Source organism: Aphelocoma coerulescens, chromosome 21, assembly GCF_041296385.1.
Source record: "Aphelocoma coerulescens isolate FSJ_1873_10779 chromosome 21, UR_Acoe_1.0, whole genome shotgun sequence".
NCBI classification, from domain to species: domain Eukaryota; kingdom Metazoa; phylum Chordata; class Aves; order Passeriformes; family Corvidae; genus Aphelocoma; species Aphelocoma coerulescens.
Genome location: NC_091034.1, coordinates 8,544,464 through 8,558,646, shown reverse-complemented (window position 1 = coordinate 8,558,646; position 14,183 = coordinate 8,544,464). Strand labels below are relative to the sequence as shown.

Genomic DNA, 14,183 nt, shown 5'->3' with positions numbered 1-14,183 from the left:
AGGTACCCACCTTCCTTTGGGTTCTGCTTGAACTGGGCAGAGAGTGAATTCAGGAAAATAACGTCTCTGTCTCGGTCCTTCCAAGAGACTCTGAAGATCTTACAGACCAGCTGCAGAGCTTGTTCCTCAGACACTTCCGACCCGGACAGAGGTTCCTGGGGGTAACAAAACAATCAACACCTGATCTGCAACTGTATACTCAACCTACAATCAGATACAGATCTTCCTTAAATGGCTTCAGCTTAACTCATAATGGCAGGTTTTGTGTAATCATAAAGGAATATTGATACATTTGACAAAATTTGGAAAAAACACCTGAAGAAACACAAGGGATGCAGCAAAGATGTAGCAGAAATACTCAAATCCAGCATAATTTACAAAATTGTAACATTCAAAACTGTAAGCTAAGAAGGAAAATTCAACTGAGATACTTATGATGTCTGCTTTAAAGAATTAATTTGGGATTTAAATTTTCATTATCCACAGTTATTTAAGATTTTTTGGTAAAAATGAAAGCACAGGAAGAAAAAAAGCTTCCCCAGTTCTTTCCTGCCTTCACACCTTGCCCAAGTTAAAGACATCTTTCAGCTGAATGAAGTCAGGACATGACAAAAGACTCAAGAATTTTCCTTGTTCCCTGTTCTTCCAAGAAAGGAAACGTGGTGTAAACTCTGCTCAAAATGAAAAACTAGTTTCTCTAACATGAATGCAGCCACACAGAGTGTCTGGCAAAGGTTACAGGTGGGTTCCTACACTCCTAAGGCAGCTTTGAGTATGCACCTGAAAAAATGATGGAACACAAAGGAACAGCACGCAAGTAACTACCCCTGCAATGTGACGAGAGGTGGCCTTTAAAAGTTACCAGAACGTACAGGACAAGCCAATACAACTCTGCCCTCCCCTACACTCTTCTACCAACACTGTAGAAGCAACGTAATACACAAAACAGAAAATTCAGCTCTGCAGCATTTCAAATTTTGACTCTAGGGCTATTTTCCGAGGTCCATGAGAGTTGTAGATATTTACTCAATCTAAAACCAAATTCTGGTATTTGACTAATACTAGTGCACCTTGCACTGCTATGTATCTTACCTCTCAAGATAGTAACACTCTTCTTTTAGAAGAAATAAGTCAATGAGGAAGAACAAAACACACTGAAAAAAACAAGGTTGTCACTAAAAATCTCCCCTTTTTCCTTTAAACTTGCGGCCTCATAATGACCACCAGGTAAGCCTAGATTTATCAGATTTCCAGCAACTACCAGCACTGTATCCTTCTCAAAAGCTTTCCCTCAACACCTTAACAAACCATAAATTTTGGAACACTAATATATTTTCACTGACTTTATCATCTATCAATATTCTATTGGTTTCGAATACTTCTACCTCTCCTGCCTATTTCTGCAAAAAAGTTTCACTGATGACATTATTTCCAACGCACACAACCAGGCAAGAAAATGTTCTGCTCATGTATAAGGACAACATTGTTTCCCATCTACTTAATTTTTAGTTTCTTCAAATGAGTAAGAAGTATCAACTCAGGCTGCAAAGATTTAATTTACTTTCTGGCTTCCCCCCACCCCTGACTCAAGGAGTGTCCTCCATGCCAGGCTATTCAGTCCCCGGTGGAAGCCCTGAGTGCCCGCCTGCAGCTCGGGATGCCCGAAGGATCCTGCAGCAGCATTGCTGCTGCATGGCTTCAGGCCAGGCTTTTACCAACTGAGCTTATTACTGACAGGGCAGAATAAACAAAGACATCTAACGAGCACTGCAAGCACTGCTGTAGAAACTTCTCTCTATTAAACTGATGTCCCATTTCTTTATGGCTCTATTTCACATGGGCCTAAAATGACAAAAAGGACAATTTGAGGAGTGGATTAGAGCTTTGCAGTTGCTTTCTTTTTCTACTTTAAAGGGTTCTACCATCTCTCTAAAACTTGATAGCTAATTCTTACAGATTTTCTTTTAATATCTAGAAGAAAACCTTATTAGACAACATTACTCCAGCATACATAACATACATTTGAAGCAGTACTTTGTGAGTAGGCTACCAAGTACAAATAGGATGCAACAATCTTCAAAGTTTATTCAGGCCTACTGTGTATTAAAAAATGGATACATGATATATGGATATTGATATATGGAGATAACTGAGCTCATCCCTCCTCCAGGTTCCAGGCAGCACAACCCAGACTCACCTTGTCCGTCAGACTCCGTTTCTCTCTGCGATCGTTCTCATCAACCTCCATGTTCTCAATTCCTGAATCCACATCTACCTGGGACATACTGGAAGTGGAAATAAGAGAAAAAGTCCATTAACTTGTAGAAAGCTGCAGACAGTCCTCTGTAAGATGCTGACTGAAAGTGTGTCCCCTTAAGCAGATGCAGCAGAGAAAGCAATGCACAAACAGCAGTTAAAATCACTGGCTGATAAATGTTTCTCATATTACATTTGAGGTCTAAATTTCTTCAGCAGGCAATACAAACTACACAGCTATTACATCCCATAACCTTTTTATTTTAAATAGAGTAGCTGAATTATCCCCCCCAGACATGCTCATCTCTTAATGTCTAAGATAACGTTTTGTTTTTTACCACTTTAGGTCAGGAATTCCCATTATAACCAGACTAGAAAAAGCATTACAGTGGTCTAAACAGTGTATGATTTTTAAGCATTAACCCTACTGAATTAACACAGCTGGGAGGGAGAGAGGACAGAGCATTGTCCTGCTAAGAGGTTTGACCATCAGCATTGTGCCATATTTGCCAGCTGTTACAAGCTGCATTTTTTACCTTTTCTCACAGGAGACACTATCAATGTCCATGCTCTGAGACCGAGAGAGGGACTGAGATTGGGTTTCAAGGCTGTTTGATGGAGAACTGCTGAGTGAACTCACTCCTTCGCTGCTCTGGCTTCGGTGGGCTACTCCTAAAGAAAAGGCACCACCAAGATCACTACTACAGAAGTGAGAAGGCACTACACATTATTTGGATGGAAAAGGAGAGGAAATACTGTATTTCAATCCAGCTCTTAAGTATTCTTAGCAGTGCATTAGTAAATAAATGTTAATAATATTCACATTTGACTACAGATAATCAGATTTTCTACCTCCCCTTTCAGCAGCCATGGGATGCTTACCTGCATTAAACAAAGAACAAAGATAAACTTGCATCCATGAAGTGCTTAGAGATTCACTCCTATAAAAACTCATCTCTTAAAAGATTGCTCTGTAAACTACCTTAAGACATTGTCAGAACCCCTCTAAAACTGTCCTATCAGAACAGGACTGGGCTATTACAATGGAGTTACATCACCAAGTATAAAGGAGCAATAAATATTCCTTGAGTTCTTCATCTCTCCTCCTCCCTCTCCCCAAAGAAAATCTAGCTAAGTCAGTGGACAAAAGAGACCAGAGCAAACAGGGCTTACCAGGGCAAAGGACTGCATTGTTCTGCATTCCCTTGGGGTCTTACTGTTACAGCCAGGAAAATGTACTTTAACAGTGATGCTGCAGCACTCATTAATAGCCCTCCTCAACCCTACCCTACCATCTTTTCACACATATCTTCCAGAATTTACTTGCATCTATACTTTGCTAGATCAGGTACACAATAAAATACTTGACACCTACAGTTCCAGTTGTCACTGATAACACTGTTTCTAGGTTCTCCAAGGTATTTTCAAAATACACACAAAATGATGATATTTTCCATGAAATCGATTCCTACGTCTGATCTCACCATGACAGGCAACTCCTTCGAACAATGGATGCTTACAAGGACACTATTCTGCTGGAGCTGCTCTCTGTATGTCCAAATGAATTAAAATCCTCTGCAGTCACTTTAGTCTGCTGCTGAAAGGAACTGCTGCAAACCACACAGCATTAGCTGAGTCTTCATTTACGCTACATAAACACACAAGATAAACTGTTATGAACATTTTTTTCCTGATCCATTCCCCAATTCAACCATATCTCTTACCCTGACGTGAAAAAGACACACATTATTAAATAGCTGCACAAATGGCACCGAAGGAAGCAAACACTATAAACTCCTGTTCTGGGTCATCAGCCAATCCAGTCAGTACAGTCAGGCACTGTTCTGGTGAATTCTCAAAACAGAAATCTCCAAGGTCTTCACTATCCAACCACTTCAAACCATGATAAACCCATCTGCCAATACCTGAGCATGTCTACCTCCAGGTACACATTTCCACACCTCCTGCTCTGCTGGCAGTATTGTTTATCCAGTTGTGCCCTAGGATGGATCAGGACCTCCCCTATTTGAAAATTAAACATTTACTTTTCCTGGCTTAGCTTTCACTTGTATTAAGCCCACAATCCCCTGCACACACAGCTGCCATGGACAGCAGAGCAACAAATACTCCTTTCAGCAAGAGTCAGACCCCAGATGGATTAAAACAGTCATGTAACCACAGGCTGAGGGAACACAGTGAGTGAACTCTGCACCACTCTTAAGAAAAAAGAAGTCACCTCCACCTCTGGGTTCCTAGCTTTGATCATGAGGACAATACAGAGTGTTAAATTCCATCTGCAATGACTTTATCTCAGGAAATGCTTTTGATAGCTTTTCTCTGTCCTGCTTTGGATGCAAGGAAACAAAACAAGCAGAAAGGAGTCACTTCTAGGTATTTCTGAATAGCGCTGTAATTAAACTACAAGATTTAAGCTTGTAAAATACTCTACTTGCCAAAGGGAGAACTGGAAAAGTCAAGAAGCACACAGGTAAATGATAATGAATTCTGCAAACTTATCAAGGAGCATTGGAAAAATGTTATTTCTATTAAATTATTAGAAATAATATTGAATACCTGGTTAGAACCATCTTGACATTTGTTTTGGGATGGTTTTGTGAACATCTCAGCTCAGTAACATAACATGCAAAACAATTTAAGTTTTCAGATAAAGATCACAATACTGGAAAACATGCCAATGTGTCCTGATTTCTAAGTCAGACAATTTGAAATCAAAATTAATTTCTGTTAGGTCAAATGTGGCATAAATACATGAACTGGGTATCTTCTGAAATAAATACAATTTGTAAATATCCTGCTTGTATTCCCTCCAGTAAATGGTGAAATTGGCAAAGTAATACAAAGCAGAAAGCAAATGCAAATACTTCATTCTTACACTGACAATGCCCAGCCACAGCTTGCTATTTTTAATTGTGATGAATGCTTGCAACTAAAGAGCAAAAATTAACTTGACACTGATTGCTAAAATGTACCTAGAAACCAATCAATAGAAACTGTGTTGCAAGATTTGAAAGGGATTTTCCTGTCTCCTTGACACATCTTCTCCATAATATTGTATAATATTAAACTTTATTACAAACTTCTTCAAGCTTTGGTAACCCATACTGTAAGTGCCATGAGTTTACTCACACCTGGAAAACAACTGTAAATGGAATAAATGGAAAACCCCTTACTACTTGGAAGATTAAAACAAGAAGTACCTTCGTTCACCATCTTGCAACATTTATTTCTGAAAATCACTTTCAGTTAAGAGCAGAAGTAGCAGCAGTACCGGTGCATGCTGTGCAATGAGGAGCTGTGTGAGGAATGTGCACAGACACACAGAAGGCACGCCAGGAGCTGCCAGCCTACCTGACGCACCGATGGGAGAGGTAGCTGGGGTCATGCTGTGGACACTGAGGCCCAGGCTGTGGGAGGGCCCCGGCGCTGGGGCTGCGCCCGGCGGCCCCGGCGGGGTCTCTCGCTGCGGGGACGTCAGGGGGGTGGTGGGCTGGGACGAGGAGCCTCCCGCCAGCCGCGCCAGGCGCCTGCGACGGATCTGCAGGGGAGAGAACCCCGAGTGAACACCTCTGCTTGCATGGCCAGCCCGTCTGCACAGCTCCGGGGCTGCCCCCCGGCCCTCCCTCACAGCAGGGACCGGCTCCTGCAAAGGCAAAGACTGAAGCCTTACCTGAAGCCTGCTCAGTGGAGCTGGGCTTGCTGCCCTCCCGCTGTTCTGCATCACAGCACTACGGTACCCTGCGTGTTCAAATTTTAAGTATGTATTTGCTGCCTTGGAAAACCATTTGCCCTGGGAATGCTGTGTTTGTCCCTTGAGGGGTTGTGTAAGACCAGTTTAACGTTTACAGCTCAGCAATTTCAAAACCTGCAATACTCCTCCCCATTTACTTTGGCATTTGACAAAACCGCATTAATGTGATAAAAAGGACAACGTGAATGTGACCTTTGCTTTAATTTCACACCACATGATACCAACACAGCCGTGCTAAAGAAGGTCTAGTTGAAAGTTATTGAAGACCATCACTGTCCAAATCAATCCAAAACAGAAGTGCAACACCAAAAACTTGCATCGTGTGTGCTGGACAGAAGCACCTTGACAAGTAAAGACAGAGTAAAAAACATTCTCTTATCACCTAGAGGCATTCCATCACAAAGAATTTTAAAAACTGGTTTCGCATGTTACTTTCAAGACAGAGAAGCATCTGCCTTCAAAAGCCAACTACAGAAAACTGTTACAAGCCTATTTATTAAAAACAGCATGTAATCACATAATACTAGTATTATACATGAGAAATAAACAGACAAAATAAAACTTATAAAACTAAATTTATAATGCTTCAAGTTTCACATAAATGAAAACCATAAAATAAATTATTTATTATCACAGGCTGCCTCACAGGATCTGTGCCCAAAGCTTACATCTTCAGCTTCAAATAGGCCCAAAATAAAAGTATGATATTTGAGGATGCCAGCTCCCTGCAAAAATCAGCAATTCCTGTTATTCTCTTTGTATTATGACACTCAAGCATTGCACACAACTTGGAAGTTTTCATTTCTGCTCATAGTCCTAAAGAACTGCCAGGCAACTGAAAGAGTGAACAAAAGATTTGTGTCAAGTCAATGTCTACACTACATTGCTATATCATTTAATGGCCTATGAAACCTACTCCAACAGGAAGAAGAACAGATCAAATTAAATCAGACTTCAAAAACTGTGGGAACTGTGTGTCACCACATGAACGGCAACAAGAATTTTTTTTTAAGACTCAAAAAAATAGCTATGAATAGAATCTCTAATCCTTCCTTCTCATCAAGCAAAATAGGGGAGCTTAATGCAGAAAGAAATTGTTCAGCTTTGCCTTTAAGTAAAAGTAATACATATTAGGGTTTTCCTCTTCTTCATTTGTACCTTACATTTCAATTTTTCAGTTGTTCATCCAAGTGTTTATCTGAAAAACCTCCAGAACTATCTCAGCCCTCAGAGGTATAACTGAGAAAACGTCAGCTACATGTCCCCGTATCTGAATCCAAATTAGGCAATCACAGCTCACAAATACAACAAATGCATACACAAGCACTCCATATATATGCACCAGTGTCTGAAGGATAAAGATTACTTATTTTTCTTGCTTTTTTATAATTATGTGATATGGAACTCTTCCACAACTGTTCACATTCATTCTTGCTAGCTAGTTCCAAATCAGGTGTAAGGAAGGAGATATGTGAGGAGAAAAAGGCAGAGATATGTGAGGAGAAAAAGGCAGAGATAATAACCAATATATTTATCAATTTATTCACAGGTATAGTCCAATTGATTAATCAAACAAGGTCGCCTCTTCAACATCTCCAAGTGTCAGGCAGATAATTGAGGTCACTAGGGGCACTTGGCATTCCTTCCCTTCCAGTGCTAGGCAAGATCCATGCCCAAGTTACAGCAAATCCACCTGCAGTCAGCACTGCTGAAACAGGAGGACACTGAGACAAATCTTCTGCCTTGTATTTGTCACTCTCAGTCCATCAACCACCCACCTTTCTCAGGGACCAGTCCCCCAGACTGTAACCTGCCCTGCAAAATAGTCTGAAGAGGGCATAGAACAAAAAATCTGCACAGACACTGGGCTGCTTTGAGATAAGATATTGCAATAAAAACTAATACATGATTTTTCCCTGCCCCTTTAAGGATGCTGGGCAAATTATACTTACCTTCCTTACTGCTGAACAAAGTCACGTTAAAATATAAATAAACTGAATATTTTTACCACTGACTGATACATCTTTCACAACTGAGGGTACACGGAGCACATGTTAAAGGATCAGCTCTGGCTCTTGGATACCCCAAGCTGTCACATTCCTCCAGGTTTATATAAAATTGTAACAGGAATCTGAAGTTTGATCTGAAAACTAGGAAGTTTTAAGTAAGAGACAAAAGAGGAGAAATGGATACTAGGCCAAAAAGACCAAGTAGAGGCTGAAAAAAGTTTGAAAAGATGGCATAAAATTGGTGGACACATTCAATCCAGTCAATTCCCTGTGTCTTCAGGCTGAACAGCAGGGAGAGGAGGGAAGATGGGCTTTCTGCTGAGGGCACAGCTGGGGACTCAGAAGACACAGCTTGTTTGCACAGCACAAGGCACAAACGAGACCCCAACCTGTTGCCTTCACATAACACAAATACCAGGTCAGAAGTGTGGGAGTTCCCTCCAATTAACCTGTTCCCACTTCAGACTGAATGACTCCCCAAATTACCATGAAGTAGCACAAAGCTGGGGGGTTTAAATATATTTTTAAGGAAGTTTAGGGTATTTGAATAATCCCCATCCCTTGATTCAGCAATAAACACCTGAGCCAGTGACATATGACAAAGCTGTTATGTGTCATTATGTTACCTAATAGCGACAAGTAATTCAGTCCTATTACATGGCATTGCTTGCTCCAGAGCCCATCTTCCCTGCAGAGCACAGCTCCAGAAAACACAGTTTAAAGGCCTAATAAAAAAAAAATCGAATGGGCTGAATGGGAAGAGCACATTGCTTTTTAACTAGTACAGTCTGGGACAGTTTTTGCTGTACACATCTGAACTACGTCTATAAGTAGCAGTTTTCAGAAATACATTTTTGATCTAAATGGACTTCTTAAAAGCTATTAGCTGCATGCACCACAACAAAAAAACGTAAAAATAGCACCCTGCTAAAGATGGTTGACTGATAATTTAATTTTTCACCAGGTAATAAAGATACAACCAAGAAGGCTAGTCCCTCAGGCTCACACATTCCCAGTTAAAATCAAATCTGTATTAGTATCTGCTATAGTGGCAACTGCTTAGTGAGACTCTAAAGAAATTTCCTATTTGACCATAATGTACAAGAGTTCCAAATCTGTACAATAAAGGGTAATTTGAATAGACAGGTTTATTTTTTTTGTATTCATTAGAGCCTGTTAAACTGGTTTAAGAAATGCTTCATTTTCTGGTGACAGTGGTCATGATCTATGCTCAGAAAGTGCTACTCAAAAATCACGTACATGTTGGAAGACAATAAACTCACATCATTCTTTCCCACTTTATGCTACGTTTAACTGGATTCTGCTTTTTTCTGTGAAGTCCCTGTTCTCATCCGGTGCTATCTACTGTGCTAAAACTAATGCACTAAGAAGGAAATTTCTTCTTCCCCCCTCCTAAAAATTTTACTATGGTCTGTAGTGAATTACAATTTCTAGTGCATTAACAAAGTCAACACTGAGAAAATGTCAGTGAGACACACTGTTGATAGGAGGGGAAAATACCTTCTTGAAACTAAAATGTATGTATGGTCAATTGTGTATCTCTTTTTTTTAAGCTGCAACCTGTCAGTGTTATATTTAATTATGGTTTGATAACAGAAGATAACCTTACCTGTAAGAGCCTAGCAATTAATTTAAACTTCCGTTAAGTGTTTTTTCACCTTCAGTCACTGCCTGAAAAAAAGTCTGAATCTGAAGAAGTCACATATAGCATATTTCAGAAGGTTATTTTTCAATATAGTCTGATCCAGGGCCCACCATGCCAAATAACAGCAAAATGGAGATGTGGAGGAATATTAAAAATGACTTGGCTCTGACTTTCCAATGAGGGATCCATTAATAACAAGAAGTGACAACTTGACTCCGTTAAAATGATACGAGATTGTGCAAGCAATCACCTAAAAGACCGTTTGGTTTGGTCCTTGCTGAACTGGACAAGAAGGACACAGAAAAGTCACTGGAGACAAACATTCTGCCAAAAAGGTGGATGAGTCCTCACTGGAGAACTGCTTTCCTGCATCCTCAGATCCATGATGCAGTTGTTTTGATGATGTCAGTAATGTGCTAAGGCAGTGACACAAATAAGCTTACATAGGTTAAATAATTCTGAAATTAATCATAAAACACCTCAGGATCAGGGCAGTTCAACAATGAGAAGAACTGCATGTAAACAAAGTACTCATGAAATACACCTGTAAAACTGGAGCAGACTTACAACACCAGTGTCCCATCCCACTCCTCCCAACATGGGAACTGCACTCCTTTTCTCAGTGCTTCCATAGAGTATGAGTACCTTCATCGAGTAAACAGCAAAAAGCATTTTCTCCTGGATCATGACGCAACACAGTAGGATTGCTAAATCGTGACAGCATCATCAAAAACATCCCAACTTTTTGGAATACGAATCTGAGAAACAGCAGCCACCCTGCTCTACAATCCCACTACAAGATATGGACAGAATAAAAATAATTTCTTTTGATCCTCCTTGGAATACAAGTACAGCACTGAGCCTGTACTGCAGCAGGTCCAATACAATACATTTTGTACGCGTGCAGTACACATTAATATTAAATTATTATTTTAAAGATATGAGATTCCAAACTTACATGGTTTCAGGATTACACAGGGACAGTGGGAAACTCCCTAGATCCTGACATATTATACCCAGGACATAATTCATTTGGAAGTCCTCTAATATAAGGGAAAAACTTAAGACCTTAGTCTAGATTAAAAAACAAATGAAAGCAGCATCCTTTCAAAGAAAGAAACAAGGAACAGTTCACCTTATTCTATGTGAATAGAATATATACGTTAGAGATAGATGTTTGCCAATTACAGCATAACACTAGAATTCTTCAGTGAAAGATGAAGATCTTGAATAAATAAAAAAAAGAAAATCAAATGAAAACACTGGAAAACTGACAAGCCTGTTTCAAGCTGCTTCAAGAAGAAATGATACTAAATATAAGACCACAAACACACCCATCTTGCTTCTCAGGAAAGAGTCTAAGGAAGCAAAAATTTCAAATCACACACAAAGAACACATAAACGCCTAGTACTGGACACAGAGAGGGAACACGCTGCTGACAAAGGCTACCTGGCAGATGGAAGCAGAGAATAAACAATTAACCAGGAGAGCAGCAACCCAACCCCATGGCTGAGCCGGGGGGTTGCGGCTCAGGGACAGCCCGGAGACAGGAGGAAAAACACCGAGCACAGACACGGGGCGAAGGCAGAGCTTCTCAGGATCGCTTCTTGCGCAGCCAAACGCCACCCTCGGGTCCGAGCACAGCCCAGCGCCCCCTCCCCGCGGGGCCCACCCGCCCCCTCAGGCCCCGGCTCCGCGCACTCGCCTCGTCCGCGCTCAGCTCCTCCATCGCCTTCCTCTTAATGGTGCCCGGAGGGAGGGCGCGTTCCTGCGCCCCGCCGCGGGGCCGCTCCGAGGCAGCGCTCTCCTGCCGCCGCTGCCCCCCGGGCCGCCTCACAAGGGCATCTCCGGGGCGACCGCGCCGCGCCTCGCCCGCCGGCAGCACCGCCGCCCCCGGCCCTCTCCCCGCCGCCCACCCGCGCCTCAGCTGCCGCCGCGGCCGAGGGGAAGCCGCCCTCCCGGTGCCCCCGCGCCCCTCAGAGTTCTCGACCCCGGCCCCCGCCCGCCCGCGGCCGCTGCCCCGCGCAGAGATTATTCATCAAAACAACAGGGCGGCGGCGGCCATCTTGGGGATCACGTGACCCCGCAGGGGGCCGGGCACGCCGGGGCCGCGCGCGCGCCACGCCGGCCAATGGCAGCGCCCCGAGGGGCGGGAGGGGCGGGGCCACGCGCAGCTCCGCCGCAACGGGGGGGCGGGGCCCGTGAGGGGCCCAGAAAAGGCGGGCCCGGGGCCGGCAGCGGGCTGGGCAAGGGCGGCCGCGGGGCTCCTGAGGGGGCCAGGAAAGGCGGGCCCGGGGCCGGCAGCGGGCTGGGCAAGGGCGGCCGCGGGGCTCCTGAGGGGGCCAGGAAAGGCGGGCCCGGGGCCGGCAGCGGGCTGGGCAAGGGCGGCCGCGGGGCTCCTGAGGGGGCCAGGAAAGGCGGGCCCGGGGCCGGCAGCGGGCTGGGCAAGGGCGGCCGCGGGGCTCCTGAGGGGGCCAGGAAAGGCGGGCCCGGGGCCGGCAGCGGGCTGGGCAAGGGCGGCCGCGGGGCTCCTGCAAGTGGCTCCGGTGTCCGTGTAGGGTCTGGAAGGGGCGGGAAGGGGGGAGCTGCTGCTCAGGGACGCTGCTATCCCAGGGAGGGTGAAGGTGCTGAAGCCTTCCCTCCCCAATGGGTCCGTAAATGCTAACCCCTTCTCAGTGACGAGCGATTGAGAATACACAGGATCTAAATCTAATTATTGCGAGCTGAGTAACATACCAAGGAAAAGACAAGATGCTAAGACCCCGTTGAGCACTTGGCCTTTTCTAAGTGTAGTTCGAACATGAAATAGTTTTTTTTTTTCTTTATTACGAACTTTTCTGCACCCAATTCCCTCATTATACCACAAAATAGTATGTTTCAGGAAGATATTAATCTTTTCCCTCACACTCAAAATGAAACTCAGCTATGGAACAAACTGGCCAGGTAAGTACATTGGAGGCTCACCCCCAGCTCAGCTTGTTTCAATTATAATACATGTAGGTGAAAGAGAAAAGGATTTTTAAATGTTGCTCTTTTGGCAAAGGATAAACGAATCGAGAGTTGCATCAGCAAGTTTTTAGCCCAGGATGAACAGTCACTAATAATAAGGGAGCTGAGCACGGGGCAGTGTGATTTGAGTCAGCAAGGGAAAAAATCCCGTAAAAGCAGGACAACAGGATGTTGTTAAGATGGAACCAAACTGATCTGTATGAGCAATTAGGACATATTTTCATGCACACTGCAAATAATTATATAGCAATAGAATTGATCAATTTTTTTTAATGCATAGATGAGCAGGTAGGGTATTTGGTCTTGTGCTTTTATATACATCTTTAATGTACTTTATTGATCTAAATTTTTTTTAACAAAATATTTTGATGACTTAACCAGGGTGCTCAGAAAAGAAACCAATAATTGGATCATAATATATATTGCCAGTCTTTTTATAGAATAGATGTATATTGTTACCTTTGATTTTTAGGGTTACACTTAATTTTATGTTTATCTCCTTGGGATTTTTTTAAGATAATTGCAGTGATCTGAAACACCTTTGAATAAAACTCTTCAAGTGTTTCTCTGGGGAGTTCTGTTCTTGTCCTTCAAGGTCATTACTGCCTTTCTCTGTTGCTTCTCACACCGCTTTTACCGGCGAGCACAGCTTGGAAGCAGTGGGTGTGGGAGCACCTGCGCTGTTTCACCCTTGAGCGCTTTGCAGGCTGAGGACCTGCGCCAGTTCAGGGGAGGTGCAGCACGCTGCAGAGGCGCCATCCGGTGGCGCAGAAAACTCTGCCCGCAGCTGCGTTTTATAAACCGGATGCGATCGGGGCTGCTGCCCGAATTTGTGGTTTCTACTAACACAACACTCTAACAGCAATTTTGTTTTCAAGCAAATAAAACCACTCAGTTCCAGACGGAAGACGCTGTCAGGAGCACCAGGCATTTACTGCTGGCCCCCACATTTCCCTAACTGTATAAAGACTACTAGTTCTTTTATTTTTATTTTGGAAACCAGCTTAAATTTATATAGGTCTAGTAATTAGAGGAGGGGGTCAATCTAACCAAAAGCCCTTCCTGCTTCAACAAATGTTGTCTGACTCTGATGGTGGCTTTAAGCATTTTGAACTGATAAGAAGTATCAGAAAGGTGGTGCTAGTTGTTTCAAAATGTCAGGGGTTATGTTTTTTATGTGAAGTAATTAAGGTACTAAGCTTAAACTACAGTTCTTCAAGAATATGCAGCCAGGAATATGCAACAACTCATGTCATTTGTAACTACCTACTTTATCTGACAACTTATCTGTTCACACAAGGAAAAAACCCTACTTTTCTATGCAATAGTGCACACAGTCATAAAGAAAAACATTTAATTTAATGTAACAGTTGTATCCAAATAAAGCTTAACTAAAGCAGCATTTTTTTCCCCTCTGTGCTTACAGAATTCAATTATTTTGCAGACTGGAATCTCTGTGGATCATTCGGACCC

At 42.9% G+C, this 14,183-nt stretch overlaps 1 protein-coding gene across 7 annotated transcripts in view; it reads right to left on the bottom strand.

The window, feature by feature from the left end:
- The window catches only part of UBE4B (ubiquitination factor E4B), a 37,174-nt gene extending 25,581 nt beyond the window's left edge, over positions 1-11,593 (bottom strand). For 2 of the 7 annotated variants that reach the window (XM_069035120.1, XM_069035123.1), the window contains exons 1-5: positions 11,407-11,593; positions 5,626-5,812; positions 2,793-2,928; positions 2,198-2,285; positions 11-155 (exon numbers count right to left, since the gene is read on the bottom strand). In XM_069035120.1, coding sequence (XP_068891221.1) covers positions 11-155; positions 2,198-2,285; positions 2,793-2,928; positions 5,626-5,812; positions 11,407-11,430 — 580 coding nt within the window. In that variant the 5' untranslated portion in view covers positions 11,431-11,593. Of the gene's footprint in view, positions 1-10; positions 156-2,197; positions 2,286-2,792; positions 2,929-5,625; positions 11,348-11,406 lie in introns of those variants that run through there. The other 5 variants (XM_069035119.1, XM_069035121.1, XM_069035117.1 and 2 more) reach the window with 5 other exon arrangements.
- Between the last annotated feature and the right edge of the window lie 2,590 nt (positions 11,594-14,183).